General features: G+C 43.5%; 1 protein-coding gene across 3 annotated transcripts; it reads left to right on the forward strand.

The window, feature by feature from the left end:
- Positions 1-238: 238 nt before the first annotated feature.
- Positions 239-16,725, forward strand: LOC135503199 (uncharacterized). Of its 3 annotated transcripts, none has more exons than XM_064796646.1 (2): positions 239-489; positions 14,319-16,725. In XM_064796646.1, exon 2 carries the CDS (start codon positions 14,327-14,329, stop codon positions 16,301-16,303), a length of 1,977 nt encoding a protein of 658 aa, XP_064652716.1. In that variant the 5' UTR covers positions 239-489; positions 14,319-14,326; the 3' UTR covers positions 16,304-16,725. The 3 variants fall into 3 exon arrangements, with proteins under 3 accessions (XP_064652716.1, XP_064652719.1, XP_064652718.1); XM_064796649.1 differs by lacking the exon at positions 239-489 and adding an exon at positions 5,870-5,918; XM_064796648.1 differs by lacking the exon at positions 239-489 and adding an exon at positions 10,113-10,184.
- The last annotated feature ends 5,097 nt before the right edge of the window (positions 16,726-21,822 follow it).

A 21,822-nucleotide genomic window follows, 5' to 3' on the forward strand; every position in this document is an offset into this window, starting at 1 on the left:
AGACACCTTTCGGTGTTCTTCATAAATCTAAGCCTATGCTGTTGTCATTCAATAGCCAACCATGAAGACATATCTGATGTCAATGCATGTTCAACAAGGCATAGCAAATTTCAATTTCTGTGTTGGGCCAAACAATGAAAGGCCTACGTATCCAACCGACGTCACAAATGAGATTGAAAAGAAACAAAACCGACTCCTTCGGTGAGAGAGAAAAGCTTAGGCGAAGAAGCATAGATTGATGACCCAAATATTGCCTCGCCCTTCTCAACCAGGAACTTCAAATAGCTAAAGCAAACTCGTGATAGTACATGATAGGAAGAAGGAGGTTGCAATCTTGACTCTCAAAGTTTGACATCGCTACAAGGCTGGAAAGAGTAAAGACATTGGTATAGCTCCGGAGCTGCTTACTGGCCCTCGGCTGATGTTGTCTTCTTCGTAGAGTGAACGTGAGACAAGAAAATGATCATCCACCACTGACACGCTCCTCAGGTAGGATCACTTTACGAGAACAATTTGGACCAATCGATTTCTATCTCCCCTCTTGAAGCTTTCATTCATGATTGCCTTTCGGCCAAAAACTGTCGGCTATCTTTTTTAATAAACCATCATCCAAACACAGTAATGTCCGATTCCACCAAAACGTTTTATAGCTGCGGTCATCGCCACGATGGAACCATTTTCAGCCCAGCGGTAACTGTAGTATTTGGTCAAAAGACGCCATACGCACCCGCATTTTAATTACCAAATAAACGCTTGAGCCAAACGCACTGTGGCGCAGTGGCGACTTGCGCAGGAAACCCTTACCACTCTGATATACACCCCCCCCCCCCCCCCCAACACATTCTTCTCTAATTATCTTCTAACCTACAGGGGGGGGGGTAGGCTAGAAAACTATACGATATTGATATACATACCTTCCAAACCTCAAGCCGCCTAGTTTTCTTCTAACCTTCTAAGGCTTACATCAACCTTTCACCTCTCAACGAACAATTTGGTGACAAGGACACCCTCAATAAAAACAATGATTATCGTCCAAAGGTAGTCATCAGGACACCTCTCTAATAAGGACAGCAGGGTATCCTTGATAAAGAGGATTAGAATGTGTGTCATATGACTTTAGCTATCATTAGTTGGGATTCGATATATCGTTTTTACCGTTTGTATTGAATATGTTGATTTGGTGGAGGTTCTTACACTCTTAACCATAAACAACATCAAAAGAAGGATTTCCTACTGTCATTTGAATGCAGTGTTGACAATGTTGTGCTTATTTCTAAACGCACGGGATATCTATATATGTTTTATATATTGAATATATCTTAATAGTATAAATATGGGACAGTTTTACGACAAATGGTGCTCATTATTAATGTCACAAAGGTTGGTTGTCGTTGGCCTAATTTAAAAACTGTGTATCGAGTTATTTTATAAAAAAGGTACCGATACAAACATGTGTAAGGAATTGATACAGAACTGAAGGTATAGTTTGGTTGTCTCATGACTTAACATTAAGAATGGAGCTTAATTGATTTAGGCCTAAACCAATGCGCCTAACAGATGTTTTTGTACAAACAGACAGCTCCTTCGAACGGTAGTGTTGTGCGACAACCTACACCGATAGTGTTGTGCCGGTGCAATGTTTTTGAGTGTTTCTGTTTTTGAGTGTTTCCCCTCATTGTTTGGGAACGCTCAAAAATAGATTGACAAGTTTTTCTGTGTATCCCCCCTATTGAAAAGTCGTGGTCTCTCTAGCTGCCTATTGTTTGGAAACACTGACACATGGGGAACAACCACAGATGTTACACCGGTATCAATGTCCTTCCTCTAACAGCTCTTTCCGAGCGATGTTGGCCCCAGTGTTCTTTGAGACAACCTACACCGATAATGAGGTGCTGGTGTCAATTTCAATAATTCTCTAACAGCTCTATCTGAGCGATGTTTGGCCCCGGTGTTGTATCTTAACCGAAGAGAACCGAAAAGGCATGCGTTATTCCATGTCAGATTTTGATTTTCTTTCCTTTTTTGCGCAATTTGTTAATGGAAACTGGGTAATATTGCCCTTAATAATGCCAATGGTCCTTTAATGACTGTTTTTTCATTTTATGGGAAGATCAGTGGCGTAGTGGTTAGAGCACCGGGCTCATAATGAGGAGGTCGTGGGTTCGATTCTCGGAAGGGTCACTGCTGTTTCATCTTTGTGTCTTTGAGCAAAGCAATTAACCCTACTTGCTTCTCTCCACCCAGGAGTAAATGGTATCTAGCTGGCAGAGTTGGCACACTATGAATGTCAGTCCTGAGCGCTGTATAGCTGGAGCTCGGACCGGTAATACTCCCAGAGAGTAGAGCTTGAACCAAGAATGTACAGGCCAATAGCTAGGGGTAATAATGTGAAGCGCTTTGAGCGACTGAAACCAGTTGGATTTAGCGCTATATAAGTCTCATAATTATGTTGTAACGGTTCAAAGGGTGACAGGGCTCGTATTAACACGCTAAGTAAAGTATCATAACCGACTTCTGGGAAACTTTTAAAGGGCTGAAATATAGAATAGCCCCAAAACTACCACGGTGATGTTTTGGCACAAAAGTATCCCACGTTCAAGTGCACGATTCGCCAGTAGGGCTATTTTCCATCTTAGTACAGCGAAATAATTTATCCCAGTCTTTACGATGATAATTATGCTGAATCAAACACGAACCAGTCCCTTAACTGTGCATGATTGATCTCCAGTGCGGAGATGAATTTGACCCCAAACCTCTGCCCTGACTCGATGTCATCCACGCGCGCGTTACCATCTGAGCAGGGGCGTAGCTAGCGGTGTGTTGGGGGGGGGGGGGCAACTATCACCAGAATGTGTTTGGACAATGATTTAGCAGACCCCCCCCCACCACCACCACCACCACCACCAAAATGTGCCAGTGCTTCCCTTGTTGTTTGGTAAATAGTGGTCGCCTAATCTGCGAATAAGAGAACGGGAAAAGAGAAACACTGAAATCCTGCAAACACTGACAGATGTTACACCGTTATGTCACAACCGCTGCTGTCACCTGCCTGAAGGAATAGCAAACCAAAATTAATGACCTTGCTATGGCAAGCCAAAGCGGAATTTATTCAGGACCGCTTTTTTACATCAGGACTAAAATTTACGCCAGAATCACGCTATGAATTGCCAAAGTGTACAAAACTTTATCTCAGACCGAACTTTGACAACACCAAGTTAAAGATTCCGATTCATGTATGTTTTTCCTTCAGAATAATTCATTGGCATGTTTCCCAAAATTTTTGGTCAGAACGAAAAACACGGCAGGATTTTTATCCTTCAGAATTTCAATGACCACAGGACTCACGTGACTCCTGCCAGAACGCACGTGACCATTTAAACTGCTGACGTCTTATAATCTAGTTGTCGTCGCTCACACGACTTAGCTCTGCATCATGGCACCAAATCGAGCAGACGAATTGAACAATTTGTTCAATTGCAGCAGTTTTGAGGATCTCTTGAGAGATCTACGGAAAAACACATCCGGTTCTCCGGATGGTGTTCGCCTAGGGCTCGTAACCTTGTGCCGTGCGAGGGTTGGTTCTAAAAGCGGCATTGGCACTGACATTGGCATTGGCATTGGCATTGGCAATCTGCCAAATGAGTACCAAATATGGAAGTTTGATAAGCTGCAGACCATACGGGCAACATCCTTCGTAAGGCTTATTACAGAGCTGCCCAAAATAATTCAAAGACTACTTGCTCGCTCAGGGGAGTTGGTGTAACAATAATAATGACTAATAATAATGACTATGAACTATAGTTGTCTGTTGAGCCATATAACCCTGAAGGCTATTTACAGGAGTATCAAAGAAGGGATGAGCCATGAAGTAGGGGAAAACGCTTTATACCCTTCTACTAACGCGGCTCTAACTAACCCTACTTCCTAGGCTTATCCCTTCTTCAAGGCCCGCTTAGTTTAAGGCAGGCAGACTCTGGGAGTCTCCTTCTCAACCATGGACTTTTGTCCGAGGAATGACTGCGTGTACCTGTAGCCTGTAGTAAAAATGTAGTGCAAAAAACCCAATGGTTATTTCATCCTTTTGTGGGAACTGCCAGCTACGATGCCATTGATTCAGTAGGACGTCTGGGACCTTCCTCTCATGAGTGGTGTTGACTTGGAAGGAAATTCCATTCTAGTAGGCATGGATATAGATGGAGAACCGAGAATTGAACTTTGACCTCGCATTTATTATAATGAGGGGGCAATGAATCCACCAACTTTCAGAGCAGCAAGATCGATATGGGGGCATCGATCAGTTTTGTGAACTTCTGGTCTTTGATAGTCTTCAATGACCTGCCTGAAAGGAGTCGTCAGCAGACCAGGTGCCCACATGTACATATAAATGTAAAACATCGTCGGGAAATCTTTCAATATTAAATTTGGTGTTACTTCTCCTGTCTAAAGAATATTCATGAACAATGGTCACTAATAAATGGTGTTATTTTGGTGTTATTTTGGAATTTGGCAGATTGCCAATGCCAATGCCAATGCCAATGTCAGTGCCAATGCCGCTTTTAGAACCAACCCGCCGTGCGACGTCATCGTGTTTGTGGTCACGTGATAACTGGCAGGAGTCACGTGATTACTGGCAGAAGTCACGTGAATTCTGCTGAATTTTTCATTCTGCCCGCAAAAACAATTCTGACGCATTTTGCATTCTTGGATAAAATAAAGTTTCAGAACGATTTTTTGGGCAGAACGATTTTTTTGGCAGAATATAGTGTTTTTACCCCTCAGCCAAAATGGGCTAGAGGGGTATTGTCGTCACGTGCGCCGTCCGTCCAGGCGGGTGGGCGGGCGGGCCGCGTCTGCTACTTGGTTTCCGTCGATTTCTAGGAGAACGGCTTTGACAATCAATTCAATTTTTGGTATGTACACTGGGGGTGACTGGAGGAAGGTTCCTTTCGAAAACGGGCTTGTCCCGATTATCAATATGGCCACCAGGGCGGCGTGTTTGAAATTGGTTTCCGTCAATTTCGAGGAGAACCGTTCGTCCGATTAAATTCATTTTTGGTATGTACGTTGAGGGTGGCTAGAGCGAGGTTCCTTTGAAAACGGGCTTGTTCCGAGTATCAATATGGCCACTGGGCGGCGTGCTTGAAATCGGTTTCCGTCAATTTCGAGGAGAACCGTTCGTCCGATCAAATTCATTTTTGGTATGTACGTTGGTGGTGACTAGAGGAAGATTCCTTTCGAAAACCGGCTCGTTCTGATTCTCAATATGGTCACCAGGGCAATGTGCTTGAAATCGGTTTCCGTCAATTTCGAGGAGAACGGCTTGGAGGATGGAATCAATTTTTAGTGGGTGTAGGCCTAATGCAGTTTTGTAAGGGGAAGGTTCCTTTCGAAAATCAGTTCGATACGAAATTCAATATGGCCGCCACGCTCACATCCTCAAAATAGGTTTCCACAATTTTCATTTCCATATGCAAACTAGCCACTCCACTAAGCCAACTTCACTATTATCTCACCTTCAACCTTAATAGGCTGAGGGGTTATGCTCGCTTTGCGATGCTATTTTTCATTCTGTGAAGTAAATTTCGAATTCAGTCTGCTGTAAAAAGGGTTCTGAACAATATTTTCTGAATTTCTGATTGCAAAACGGCTTCTTGCATTGAAAAATAATGTCCTCTGAATAAATTCCCCTTTGGCATGCCATACCTTGCCTCCTGCATTGCTACCATCCGACACAGCATCAGTAATAAGATGACCCAGATACGAGGAAATTGTCCTCGTTTCGAAGAAGTCCATTCATTGATTATATTCAAGAACTACGGTTACAGTTAATAGACCTACATTGAGTCGGTATAAATGAAAGTAGCTGGGACCTGAATCAGACGAAGCACTGATCACCGCAAGTCTTCGAAAATACTACAGTAAGTACTGTAGTTTCATGAAAATAACACCACTTCGGGATATTCAAGGCCCGGCCTCTTCTCTCGAGTCTATTCACCAGAGGTAACCAATGAGTGACTTCGCTGGCCCTTGTGATGGCTCAGCCGAGCTGTCACGGTTACCCTAAACCACTTATTACCGCAGCCCTATTGATTCGAAGTGTTGTGGGCCTACTGGTCGATGAGTGCGCATGTGGAATGACGTAAATGGTAACGCCACTCGCCGACCGTTTATACAGGTTGTCTCATAAAACTGAAGCACCTTTTAGATTGATCCAAACCCCCCAAAACAAAAAAAGTCCTTATTGAAACTCTGAAGGAAAATCTACGAATGCTTGCATTAGTAAAGCAAAGTGAAATTCAGGCAATGATAGTAGTCACGAAATTCCGAAGAAAAACGAGGAGCTCATCCTCTGTTTTTCTACAACCCTCTTTTTTTATTTAGACTCCCTAGGCCTACGTAGGAGAAAACGGAATCGAAGTTTCTAGGATTTGTGGTTTTCTTGTGTAATTCTAGGGCCTCTTAGGCCTATAAATGAAGCCCAACTGAGGGTACCCACATTGCAGACAACCTGTGCGACAATGGATGCTGTAGAGCTGCTGAGAAAACGACGCCGGCGCTACATCGTGACAGAAAAACTTGCCTACCTGAGAGACCAGAAGGAGGCACTGGTGAACGGTACGGTGCGCATTATGAGGGAGTTCGCCTCCCACTATAACATCCCCTGGGAGACGTTTAGAAGGTGTAATATCGAGAACCTCGAGCAGAAGCAAGAACAAGGGCATGGCCGGAAGAAGACGGTAATGGAGCCCCGTGATCTGTTATGGCCACAGGTTTAGGACCAGCTTTACCAATGGCTGCAGCAGATGAGAGAGCGTCGCCTCGCAGACTCCGTTCTCGACATTCAAGATAAGGCGTTGGTAGTGTGGCAAAGCTGGTGGAATGAGTTAGCCCAAGATGTCAGAGAATGGATTCAGCATTGTCGCCCTCAGCTATGGGATTTCAACGCATCCATAGGCTGGGTGGAGTGCTTGATGAAGAGACGCCAGGTGTCCCTACGGAAGGTGACCAAGAATACTACGATCGTCCCCGCTGATGCTGCTGCAAGGATCCAGACCTTCCGAGATGCGGTTACTGGGAGCATCGATCGTCTTGATATACAGATGCGGTTCTTCTTTAACATGGACCAAACCTTTGTCCTGTTTGATATGAGAACCATGTACACGGCCAACACCACGGGGGAGAAGGCCATAGACGTCCGATCATCCAGGTCCAATACGAAGCTGGGATACACCGTCACCCTCTGCATCGCAGCCGCTGGAGCAAAGTTGCCGGCGCACATCACCTTCCCCAGAAGAGGTTTCGTCCGGGTGTTTGCAGCCCTCCAAGACAACCCACCAGCAGATGTAGATTACCCAATCGGAAACTGGTTGGATGAGGGAGGAAACGGCGCACCACTGGTTAGATGAAGTCCTATCACCCTACGTCACCGACAACGAGACCGACCAGTTCCTGTTAATCGTCGATCATTATCGGGTCCAACGGACAGAGAACTTCCGGGCGAGAGTCCGCGACATGAGAGGCAGCCTGGATTACGTACCTGCTGGTTGCACATCCCTCGTTCAACCGTTAGACGTTGCAGTCATGAAGTCCTTCAAATGTCACGTACGGCGACAATGGAAATCGTGGAAGAAGGACCACACGGACGAACGAGGAGACTGCCCTTACATCGGCCTGAGAGACGTGACCAACATCATCAGAGATGCCTGGGATGGTGTTGATGAGGACGTTATCGTCAACTGATTTAAAGCATCGTTTCGACCAAGGCCAATCGAAGCTGGACCACATGCTATCTTGGAGGAAGAAGAGGAGACTGCCGTGGATGGACCAGAGTTCGTGAATGTAGTCGAGGAGGACATTGTGATGGACTTGAATTGACTGTGGGTGTTGTGAATGATTGTGGGTACGATTCTGAAAGCTGGACAATCTAATAATGTGTATCTTTAGCTTGAAAAAAAATTGAATCGGGATTTGCATTGTTCTTTTTTATTCCTTCACTGATCACTTCGGACAAGACTGTACATTCAGAGGGATGTTCGGTTTTGTCTCCCGATATGTGACGGACAACTTCTCATTCTTACCAATTTCGCACTGCAAAGTATCTTTGAAAGCCCGAAGCTGGTAAGGGATGATAAGACCCGAAGACATGCTCCATTACCTCCCTGAGCAGTGCCTCACTTTGAAAGGGCAGGTCAGTCCCTAAAACCAGCAGAAGCCAATATGACACTTGGACTTTTTTCATGGACACCCTGTACACTATCAGCCATTAGCACTGGGACACCCTTTACACTACCAATGACGATTTGTTGAAAATGTTCTGGGACACTCAGTACAATGGCCGAAGGCCCGATCCCATTATCCCATTCATAGGAGACCTACGAATCGGTTTCAACAACCCAAACAATAAGGATTGGACTCGAAACTGAAGTATATTGGATATGAGGCCTGGACAACCCTCTCTGGAATCCCAGCCAATGATCGGCCTTCTCAACAGCTCTGTTCGCCACCCTATGAGTCAGGGGCGGCGACACCGGCTGTCAGGACATCCTTATCTGAGAGCCAAGAGCCACCAGCCAAGAGCTAAGACTCCATTAAATAAGTGCCGCCAGAAAACCCACGAGCCAAGAAAAAGTATGGCTAATGAATATAATTATTATCTTTTGGAATCCTAAGCCTACAGGCACCCTACTTAAAAATAACTTTATTTTGTAACCGTTTATGACGTTGTCAGACATCGGCGCGTGGATCGCAGTATCATCCCAGAATTTTTATCGTACTATCGTACCATCGTACTTTCGTACTATCAGGATTTTGTGCCTGCACTTCATGCACTGTGTACAATCACACGTGTTTGTCATTCCTGCCGAATCATGTAGCCTTGCGCAAATGCTGCAATCAGAACTGTTTTTAAAAGGCATGATATTGCTCAAGTCTATAAGTTCTTGAAAGCGGCCAATTCAAGCAAATGATGAGAGTAGGATCGCCTCATCGCACTACACTAGGCAAGGAGTGCTATCTGCATTTATTGTAAAAAACGGTAATCGTGGCTCTTGGCACTTGGATCTTGGCTCTCAGATCAGGGTGTCCCCGGCATGTCTCCACTGCATGTGCCCACGATTATACAGGCCGTATCACATTATGCGACTCGAACCAGACGCGACTATCTGTCGGCCGATCGGGTTGGATAATGTGGACAGTCTACGACCTAAACACGGCCCCGCATCGTGTCATATTCTGGAATGTCTCACAAAAACGCTAATAAAACAATTTAGAATCATTGGAACATTCTAAAATTCACTTATGACATTAACAGGATATAGGACTACACTTCTGCCAAGTTTTTTTTAAATCACGAAAATGTATGTACAAAAAGTGTACACGGAACCTATAGCAGATTTAATTGTGTGCTGAGCCCTAAATGATGACCCAGTTACGAGGAAAATGTCCTCGTTTCGAAGTAGTCCATTCATTGATTTCGCTCAAGAACCATGGTTACAGTACATAGGCCTACATTGAGTCGGTATGAATAAAAGTAGCCGGGAACTGAATCATACGGTGGCTGGGAAAGGACATGGTGATTTTTATTTTCAATGACGATGTTTATTTTTTATCTCAGGCGCCTGACTTACTATCTCAGGCGCCTGACTTACTATCTCAGGCGCTTGACTTACTAACTCAGGCGCTTGACATACGAAAACGAGGCTGGTTGATGCACGCGCGATACTGGGCATTTTACATTTTTGACATAAAGGCGTCGCAGAAGAAGAAGGGTCACTTAGCAAGGACGCGTCTTAGATGCCTTGCACTAATCCTAATGCCGAACCGCTCTTTGAGAACAGCGAGGATTTCCTTCTGATTCAGCGCAAGACCGAACAGTTCCTTAACGATGGCATCCAGCTTAGTGAGCTCACCAGCCTCGTTTTCGTAAGTCAGGCGCCTGAGTTAGTAAGTCAGGCGCCTGAGAGAGTAAGTCAGGCGCCTGAGATAAAAATTAAACATCGTCATTGAAAATAAAAATCACAATGTCCTTTCCCAACCACCGTAGAATCAGACGAAGCACTGATCACCGCAAACCTTCAAAAATACTACAGTATGTGTGATCGGTGGCAACCTCAGTCAATGACAGTACATTCGTTTTATTAATGAAGTATATAATATTGCGGCGACCTGAATAGACAAGATTCAAGGTAAGGTTTTAAATTACTTCCCGACTTGAAGATATGCCAGTCATTAGCCAGATGTACCAGACGGCATGTCAGGACACCCTTATCTGAGAGCCAAGAGGAGAGAGCCAAGAGCCACCAACCAAGAGCCAAGACTCCATTAAATAGCAAAGTGCCACCAGAAAAGCCAAGAGCTAAAGAAAAGTATGGCTAATGAATATAATTATTATCTTTGGGAATCCTCAGCAATCAAAACTGTTTTTTTAAAAAGACATGATATTGCTCGAGTTTATAAGTTCTTGAAAGCGGCCAATTCAAGCAAATAATGAGAGTAGGATCGCCTCATCGCAATACACTAGGCAAGGAGTGCCTATCTACATGTATTGTAAAAAAACGGTAATCGTGGCTCTTGGCACTTGGCTCTTGGCTCTCAGATCAGGGTGTCCCCGGCCGGGCGGTAGGATCTACCAAGATAAACATTGACACAGAGAGTATTACTTGCCTCAACAGCATCAGTCAGGAACTCATGAACTAAGTCGGTGCTTCAAGGGAAAGTGTCACTATGACTGTGATAGAGGAAGTCACGAGATCGAATGGTGAATTAGGACTTGACATTGGTGATTTAGGGAACGGTCTGGCTGTAATAAATGGGGGTCATCAAATCAGAAGAGGTAAAACAAAGCGGGATTTCCGACAATTGAAGAAGGTGTGCAACATAACCTTTCAAAAAAATCGGCCGTGTGCGGTAGTTTTCCTATTGAAGCATCTACCTGACTCTCGCCTTGCTACATTAGGCTCATCTGATGGTGATTTCGCGAACACGATTTACTTCCATGACGAAGTATCTTCTTCACTGACGGGCACAATCACAGAGGGAGTTCACCCTGCTGATGACTTGGCCTTCACATCCACTGGTGAAGTAGTAGTGGCAAGATGGGAAAAGCCGCCCATTAGAGTTTTCAAGCCTGCTACTGGTGCATACCGTGATATTAACATTACCCATGATGGGGAGGTGATTGGTAGGCTGTGGCGTGTTGAGACTGATGAGTCTGACAACATGTTTGCCTTAACTTCTTTCAGTAATTCATTTCTTCTTGTTGTGAAACCGAATGGCACCGTCATTCAGTGTATCAGGTTACCTGGACCTTCTCACCGTATGGGTTTCTGTTCACTGAATAGAACCCTATATATCACTGCTAGTGACAGGATCCTGAAGTTTCACTGGAGTAATGACATCCTTGAAGAGATCTCATCATGTTCACAGGGCGTGGAAGGATTATATTGCTATGATGTTTGTATTGGTAGCGGTGGCGAGGTGTTGGTGGCTGGTTGGATGGGGAACCGTGATATCGGTATCTACCAGGTGACGGAAGGAGAAGATGAGGAGGACATGGTATTGAGGGAGATAGAGTATAAGATCATATTAATATATTTGAACATATCTTCTTAGCGTATTTTATGATGGGATTTATTGATATACTATTGGTTTATTGGGACTGGGGGTTACTATATACATTAGATCTAGAAAATCTTCCTCTCTTACTCGTCATGCTGGAAAAAATGCGCCGTTTTATGCATCGATTTACGTGTAACTTTGTATTGCTATTATCGAGACACAACCCCATACGGTGTCCTCCAAAACTATCAGCCAAAACCGTTGGCGAAGCTCAAGCATGAGAAGACTACAAATGCGGCTCTGACTCTTCAGTTACGATATCATATGACGACATCTTCCCAGCACCATGAACATCGACAACTGGTAACCCATTTGATCGGCTGGATTCGTTTATTTCCCACCAAATGACGTCACTCGCGCCAATGCAGCTGAGTACGTCCTCATCTGACAAGAGCCAGATGTCTGGGCGCTGTTGTTCAAAACAATTATTTGGTGATTGAATTTATCAGCTCGGCTGGTTGGTGAGAAGCGGGAGTGTTGGTCAAAGGACGCCATACGCACCCGCATTTTAATCACCAAATAAACGCTTGAGCCAAACGCACTGTGGCGCAGCGGCGACTTGCGCAGGAAACCCTTACCACTCTGATATACAACCCCCCCCCCCCCCCCACACACGTTCTTGTCTAATTATCTTCCAACCTTCATGGGGGTAGGCTAGAAAACTATACGATATTGATATACATATCTTCACAACCTTAAGCCGCCTAGTTTTCTTCTAACCTTCCAAGGCTTACATTAACTTTTAACCTCTCGACGAACAATTCAGTGACAATGACACCCTCAATAAAAACAATGATTATCGTCCTAAGGTGGTCATCAGGACACCTCTCTAGTAAGGACAGCAGGGTATCCTTGATAAAGAGGATTAGAATGTGTGTCATATGACTGAAGGATTTCCTTTTAGACATTTGTACAATGTAAACTATCATTTGAATGCAGTGTTGAGAATGTTGTGCTCATTTCTAAACGCACGGGATATCTATATATGTTTTATATATTGAATATATCTTTATAGTATAAATATGGGACAGTTTTACGACAAATGGTGCTCATTATTAATGTCTTTGCAAAGGTTGGTTGTCGTTGGCCTAATTTACAAACTGTGTATCGAGTCATTTTATAAAAAGGTGCCGATACAAACATGTGTAAGGAATTGATACAGAACTGAAGGTATAGTTTGGTTGTCTCATGACTTAACATGAAGAATGGAGCTTAATTGATTTAGGCCAAAACCAATGCGCCTAACAGATGTTTTTGTACAAACAGACAGCTCCTTCGAACGGTAGTGTTGTGCAAAAACCTACACCGATAGTGTTGTGCCGGGATCAATGTCCTTCCTGTAACAGCTCTATCCGAGCGATGTTGGCCCCAGTGTTCTGTGAGATAACCTACACCGATAATGAGGTACCGGTGTCAATTTCCATAATCCTCTAACAGCGCTATCTGAGCGATGTTTGGCCCCGGTGTTGTTTCTAAACCGAAGAGAACCGAAAAGACATGGCCCATGTGTAGTGTTATTGTCAATGTATACGTTTATAGTCATGGCTAAGCTGATTTATAAAGCATATGTAATGCTCATATCAGAAACGTTTTGATAATATGACATGGTTTACAACAAAGACAAAGTGTTGCTAAATGATGATCTGGTTTAAACTGATCATCAGTTAGCTATCTGACGACTCCTAAAGCAATATGGCGTTGTTCACACATATAATTACATTGTAGTAACATCTCCTAAAGCTGCGATTATATAGAGTTCACGTTTTCACATGTAACGTGTCACTGTTCACTTTTCATGCGTGACATGAAGTACGAACAAGTCATTTCTAAAAAGTGGGCTACATACGATTCACGACGACGTCACTTTTCACCTTAACGCCCTGTTTTCAAGCCGAATTAAAGTTAACTCGTGAAAAGTAAATCATGACAAGTTACAACGTAAACCCGACCATGGGAACATTTCCGAACTAGGCGATCGAGGGAACTTGACTCTTTATTTTAAAAAAAATGTTGATTTATCGCCGAGACACGCCTAACATACAAACTACAGTGAAACGTCCCTTAGCGGACACCTCTCTATTAAGGACAATCTCTCTATTAAGGACACTAGTTCTGGGAGTAAAAAAAGGGGAATATCGCCTACTCGATAAAAAGCAATACCACCTTTTTTCGCCAGCAGCCACTCTTGGCATCAAGGCGAGCAAGAATTTAACGGTCCGAAAATCCTGCACGACCGAATACTATTAATCAATGACAAGTGTTTCTCCATAAGAATCTAGCCAATCACGAGTTCAGAAGACAGAATCTAGCTGACTGAGTTTTCTTCTACCAGGTACATTTTCAATTTCTTAAAGGCCCGGAAAATGAAAAAGTTGGGTAAAACCACATGTCGTGCTGCATTCACTTTTAACAGATTAGCGCATTATACTCTGCAACTGAACAGTCCAAAGCGCTCCGGACCAAACCAAAGAGCACACATACTCTTGTGCAGTACTTTACTTGGCCAATTCAGAACAGTTGATGCCGTGGATCGAAGGAATACCCATCACCACTTTGAGACACGCTTAAACATTTAACCTCAGTTCGAGACCCGAGTTGTTTTATTTCTGATTTTCGTTTTCAGTAATTTCTCCCCTACACTACATACAAGACACTATGTGATACTAACGACACTCTCATGATTATTTTTATTCTCTTCCCAGAATTCAAGATGGCCGCCGCCCCTGCCGACAGCAGCTTGAGCAGTGAATTAGAGTGTGCCATCTGCTCCGATCAACTGAAACAGCCGAAGTATATCGGTTCCTGCAACCACACATTCTGCAAGGAGTGCATCGATAAGTATTGGGTCTCCCTTGAGAAGCGGAGAACAATTCCTTGTCCACAATGCCGCGAAGAATGCCCAATCCCGTCAAATGGCGTGGATGACCTGAGGGATAACTTCATGGTAACCAACATCATAGAGACATATCGAAAGCAACAACAGAAAGCTGCACTTCTCACGGAAATCAAATGTACCTTGTGTCGGAATGGAGCGTCCTGTTTTTGCAAAGATTGTGATTTAAAATTATGTCCTGAATGCAAACGAAACCATGACCGTAACCCCCAAAATCATGACCACCACTTATTTGGTCTCTGCCGCTCCCATGGCAATGGATTGTTGTTTTTCTGCAATCCTTGCAAACAGGCTGTCTGTGGTGTCTGCAGATTATCTGATCACAAAGACTGTGTCCACGAGGTGACACCAAGCCGTCAAGTTGCTATCAACTTAATATCAAGAATCCAAGCCTGTTCGGCTGAACTAGAAGACGCGATTAGGACTCAACTTGGAAACCAAGAAACGAAACTGTCGGGGCTTCGTGACATTGTCCAGCAACAGTCGACTTCCGCTGAAAAGCAAGCGACTGTCGGTACCGAAAATAACATAGCTAAGAATAGGAAAGACATCCGGGATCACCAGGCAAAGAGTCAAACGATACAAAAGAAAATCGATATCTTATTGAAGGAAAAGGAGAAGGAGGATGAAATTACAAAGCAACTCGTCAAAGACGTAGACAAACTCGAGAAAGAGAAGGCAAAAATCATCGCAAGCGTCAGAGAGAAGTTCACCAAATCATCTGAGAAGATCAACCTACGTCTTCGATCCCTTGAGACCCGTAGGCAAGAAATGAAAACAAAAATAGAGCAGGGCCGAGCAGTAGGATCTACCAAGATCACCATTGATACCGAGAGCATTGCTAACCTGACCAGTATCAGTCAGGAACTCGTGGACTTAGTCGGTGCTTTAAGGGACAGTGACACTGTGGCTGTGATAGAGGAAGTCACGAGGTCGATCGGTAAAACAAAGCAGGATTTCCGACAATTGAAGAAGGTGTGTAACTTAACCTTTCCAGGAAATCGGCCGTGTCGGATAGTTTACCGATTGAAGCATCTACCTGACTCTCGCCTTGCTACATTAGCCCACTCTAGTGGTGGTTGGGGGGACACGATTTACTTCCATGACGAAGTATCTTCTTCACTGACGGGCACAATCACAGAGGGAGTTTACCCTGCTAAAGACATGGCCTTCACATCCACTGGTGAAGTAGTAGTGGCAAGATTGAAAAAGCCGCCCATTAGAGTGTTCAAGCCTGCTACTGGTGCATACCGTGATATTAACATTGCCCATGATGGGGAGGTGATTGATGAGCTGTGGTCGGTTGAGACTGATGAGTCTGACAACATGTTTGCCTTAATTTCTTTCAATAATTCACGTCTTCTTGTTGTGAAACCGAATGGCACCGTCATTCAGTGTATCAGGTTAACTGGACGTTCTTACTGTATGGGTTTCTGTTCACTGAATAGAACCCTATACATCGCTGTTTGTGACAGGATCCTGAGGTTTCACTGGAGTAATAACATCCTTGAAGAGATCTCATCATGTTCACACGGCGTGGAAGGATTCTGTTGCTGTGATGTTTGTATTGGAAGTGGTGGCGAGGTGTTGGTGGCTGGTTGGATGAGGAACCGTGATATCGTTATCTACCAGGTGACAGAAGGAGCAGATGAGGAGGACATGGTATTGAGGGAGATAGAGTATCAAGATGGTGTGAAGAGAACAGGTGGTTACAACCCGCCACATATCTGCATCAATGATGATAATCTCTGGCTTGCATATATTGACAAGCTTGAGAAGTTCAAGTTGGTTTAAATATTGGGTGTATGTAGACCTACATTCTTGTGTTCACACCACCCTACAGTCTTAGATAACATAAGAAGCATTCGTGTACCAGGATCGTACCTAGCGGGATACAACGTCTTCGAAAAACCTGTTCGTCATACAGATTTAGACGCTTTTGTGACACAATCTGGTGTTAAATTGCCAAAGAGATAAAACGGCCCCGGATACCATTAGATGGATAAGATATTTTTAGTAAATTGGATAGATATTTGTCATATAATTATTGTGCGATAGAAGTACTGGTAGACGTTGTTTGGCACCATTACGACATAAGGTCCATGTTCATAGTTAAAGCCAAAATGCGTTTTTTCCTATGATGCATGCAGTACAGCTTCCTCTTTTTAAAATTCTTTGAAATTGTCATTGGTATAAGATCATATGATATTGGAACATATCTTCTTAGCGTATTTTATGACGGGACTTATTGATATACTATTGGTTTATTGGGACTGGGGGTAACTATATACCTTAGATCTAGCAAATCTTCCTCCCTTACTCGTCATGTTGGAAAAAATGCACCGTTTTATGCATCGATTTACGTGTAACTTTGTATTGCTATATCGAGAGACAACCCCATACGGTGTCCTCCAAAACTATCAGCCAAAACCGTTGGCGAAGCTCAAGCATGAGAAGACCACAAATGCGGCTCTGACTCTTCAGTAAGGAAATCACATGACAACATCATCCCAGCACCATGAACATCGACAACTGGTCACCCATTTGATCAGCCGGATTCGTTTATTTCCCACCAAATGACGATACTCGCGTCAATGCAGCTGAGTACGTCCTCATCTGACAAGAGCCAGATGTCTGGGCGCTTATGTTCAAAACAATTTCACTAACACTGATGGACTCTTTAAATTTACTTCACATAAATGAAAGTGATTGCGCCAAGTGACTTGTGATTAAACAGAGAGCATTTCAGGTAATTGACTATTTGTAAGACTCTGGTTGACACTGGTGTTAGTGACAAAACTTGTTTTGAACACCCAGGCCCACGAGACAAAATAGAGAAGACAGGCATGTTGAAACGGATAATAATGTGTTATGTTTTATGGCTGTGCCCAGTACAACACCTTGTCAATAGATGTCGTATCCAGCCATGCCTTGATGACAGCCATTCCAAATCATAAAGAAACTAGTTATTTACCATTGTCCATTGGCTACAAAATGAATACATCGCAAGCTAATGCGACACAATATCGTCTTTCAAAGGACGCAACGGGTGTATTGTACGTGCCTTGCATAACTCAATCAAGTAGTGTACATCACTGATGTGTATCAAGATATATAATAAAAACATTGATTGTCGTCCTAAGGTGGTCATCAGGACACCTCTCTAGTAAGGACAGCAGGATATCCTTGATAAAGAGGATTAGAATGTGTGTCATATGACTTCAGCTATCATTAGTATTGGATATGTTGATTTGGTAGAGGTTCTTACACTCTTAACCATAAACAACATCAAAAGAAGGATTTCCTTTTAGACATTTGCACAATGTAAACTGTCATTTGAATGCAGTGTTGACAATGTTGTGCTCATTTCTAAACGCACGGGATATCTATATATGTTTTATATATTGAATATATCTTTATAGTATAAATATGGGACAGTTTTACGACAAATTGTGCTCATTATTAATGTCACAAAGGTTGGTTGTCGTTGGCCTAATTTAAAAACTGTGTATCGAGTCATTTATGAAAAGGTGCCGATACAAACATGTGTAAGGAATTGATACAGAACTGATGGTATAGGTGGGTTGTCTCATGACTTAACATGAACAATGGAGCTTAATTGATTTAGGCCAAAACCAATGCGCCTAACAGATGTTTTTGTACAAACAGACAGCTCCTTCGAACGGTAGTGTTGTGCGACAACCTACACCGATAGTGTTGTACCGGTATCAATGTCCTTCCTCTAACAGCTCTTTCCGAGGGTAGTATGTAAACACTGAAACGTTTCAAAAGAAACAGGTCAAACGAAACGAGTCAAAAATAAAAATATTGCATAAAAATGAATATTACTGAATAATTATACTCATGATCTGTGATAATGATTACAATAATTCTTTTTGCGTACTTCGATAGTCTGGATCGATTTTTAGGCGATGAATTTGGTAATTATTTTTTGCAACACGGCGACCCGCCTTGGCATTCCACATTTTCAGCGCAATAAGTAAATCGGCCTCGTCCCCGTGCCAATCTCCAAAAGCAGAGTTAATATTCAAAATATTATCTCTGCCCGAATTGGCTTTCATGTTGGCAAATCATTGTACATTATGCATTCCATGACACAGCTTGAGCTTCTGACCAGCTGATGTTATGTTTTGATGTGCACGCCTTTTAGCCTATGATATCAATTCTATCTTTTGTTTTAAATTCGTGTTCGTTTTTTTGTGTTTACAAAACCCGAACCATTAGTTCAGGGAAATGCCAGTTGAAATGCGGAATAACATGAATAATGCTATGACCTCTGATCTGCTGATGCTCCGTGTCAGAGTTCAAGGCAAAATTGGACATGTTCAATGCAACGTGTTCCAATAAATCGTCGTTATTGTCGTTAAAGTATACGATAGCGCTAATTAATATTGGGGCAGGGTACGAGATTACATGGGGAAATACCGGTTTATCTAAATTGTGAACGAGCTGAACGGACTGTGGTAAATCTATTTATAATTAATCGCTTTCTGTTTGAATTTCTGTGGCTTTTATGTGGTAAAAATACAAAACAGAGCCTTAAAAACGACACATCAACAGAGTGCATTTTCAATTTCACGTTTTGACCATTTCTTTGACTTGTTTCGTTTGACCTGTTTCTTTTGAAACGTTTCAGTGTTTACATGCTACCCTTTCCGAGCGATGTTGGCCCCAGTGTTCTGTGAGATAACCTACAGCGATAATGAGGTACTGGTGTCAATTTCAATAATCCTCTAACAGCTCTATCTGAGCGAAGTTTGACCCCGGTGTTGTATCTTAACCGAAGAAAACCGAAAAGGTTTGCGTTATTCCATGTCAGATTTTGATTTTTTTTCCTTTTTTCCGCAATTTGTTAATGGAAACTGGGTAATATTGCCCTTAATAATGCCAATGGTCCTTTAATGACTGTTTTCTCATTTTATGGGAAGATCAGTGGCGTAGTGGTTAGAGCACCGGGCTCATAATCAGGAGGTCGTGGGTTCGATTCTCGGAAGGGTCACTGCTGTTTCGTCTTTGTGTCTTAGAGCAAGGCACTTGCTTCTCTCCACCCAGGAGCAAATGGTATCTAGCTGGCAGAGTTGGCACACTATGAATGTTAGTCCTGAGCGCTGTATAGCTGCAGCTCGTACCTGTAATACTCCCAGAGAGTAGAGCTTGAACCAAGAATGTACAGGCCAATAGCTAGGGGTAATAATGTGAAGCGCTTTGAGCGACTGAAACCAGTTGGATTTAGCGCTATATAAGTCTCATAATTATGTTTTTACGGTTCAAAGGGTGACAGGGCGCGTATTAACACGCTAAGCGTATCATAACCTACTTCTGGAAAACTTTCAAAGGGCTGAAATATAGAATAGCCCCAAAACTACCACGTCATGAGTCACAAACTGTAGTTAACCACTTGACCGCGGAGAGCGTCTATACGCGCAAAAAACCGTGACTAACCGGCGGAGAGCGTCCTTACACGCTGATTTCTGTACATTATTCCATATGTATCTACTGTACAATTGACGGTACATACGGATGAGGTAATGGCTTGGGATTGATTTGCTGAATGTCGGCAGTGTTTCTGTCTGCGTAAAGATGGCAGGGGTGATGTTTTAGCACAAAAGTATCCCACGCTCAAGTGCACGATTCGCCAGTAGGGCTATTTTCCATCTTAGTACAGCGAAATAATTTATCCCAGTCTTTACGACGATAATTATGCTGAATCAAACACGAACCAGTCCCTTAACTGTGCATGATTGATCTCCAGGGCGGAGATGAATTTGACCCCAAACCTCTGTCCTGACTCGATGTCATCCACGCGCGCGTTACCATCTGAGCAGGGGCGTAGCTAGCGGTGTGTTGGGGGGGGGGGGGCAACTATCACCAGAATGTGTTTGGACAATGATTTAGCCGACCCCCCCCCCCCCACCACCACCACCACCACCACCACCACCACCACCACCACCACCAAAAGTGTGCCAGTGCTTCCCTTGTTGTTTGGTAAATAGTGGTCGCCTAATCTGCGAATAAGAGAACGGGAAAAGAGAAACACTGAAATCCTGCAAACACCGACAGATGTTACACCGGTATATCACAAACGCTGCTGCCACCTGCCTGAAGGAATAGCAAACCAAAATTAATGACCTTGTTATGGCAATCCAAAGCGGAACTTATTCAGGACCGATTGTTTACATCAGGACTAAAATTTACGCCAGAATCACGCTATGAATTGCCAAAGTGTACAAAACTTTATCTCAGACCGAACTTTGACAACACCAAGTTAAAGATTCCGATTCATGTATGTTTTTCATTCAGAATAATTCATTGGCATGTTTCCCAAAATTTTTGGTCAGAACGAAAAACACGGCAGGATTTTTATCCTTCAGAATTTCAATGACCACAGGACTCACGTGACTCCTGCCAGAACGCACGTGACCATTTAAACTGCTGACGTCTTATAGTCTAGTTTACGTCGCTCACACGACATAGCTCTGCATCATGGCACCAAATCGAGCAGACGAATTGAACAATTTGTTCAATTGCAGCAGTTTTGAGGATCTCTTGAGAGATCTACGGAAAAACACATCCGGTTCTCCGGATGGTGTTCGCGTAGGGCTCGTAACTTTGTGCCGTGCGACGTCATCGTGTTTGTGGTCACGTGATAACTGGCAGGAGTCACGTGATTACTGGCAGAAGTCACGTGAATTCTGCTGAATTTTTCATTCTGCCCGCAAAAACAATTCTGACGCATTTTGCATTCTTGGATAAAATAAAGTTTCAGAACGACTTTTTGGGCAGAACGAATTTTTTGGCAGAATATAGTGTTTTTACCCCTCAGCCCAAATGGGCTAGAGGGGTATTGTCGTCACGTGCGCCGTCCGTCCAGGCGGGTGGGCGGGCGGGCCGCGTCTGCTACTTGGTTTCCGTCGATTTCTAGGAGAACGGCTTTGACAATCAATTCAATTTTTTGTACGTACACTGGGGGTGACTAGATGAAGGTTCCTTTTGAAAACGGGCTCGTTCTGATTCTCAACATGGTCACCAGGGCGGCGTGCTTGAAATTGGTTTCCGTCAATTTCGAGGAGAACCGTTCGTCCGATCAAATTCATTTTTTGTATGTACGTTGGGGGTGACTAGAGGAAGATTCCTTTCGAAAACCGGCTCGTTCTGATTCTCAATATGGTCACCAGGGCAATGTGCTTGAAATCGGTTTCCGTCAATTTCGAGGAGAACGGCTTGGAGGATGGAATCAATTTTTAGTGGGTGTAGGCCTAATGCAGTTTTGTAAGGGGAAGGTGCCTTTCGAA

The sequence above is a fragment of the Lineus longissimus genome, chromosome 19, assembly GCF_910592395.1.
Source record: "Lineus longissimus chromosome 19, tnLinLong1.2, whole genome shotgun sequence".
Classification (NCBI taxonomy): Eukaryota; Metazoa; Nemertea; class Pilidiophora; order Heteronemertea; family Lineidae; genus Lineus; species Lineus longissimus.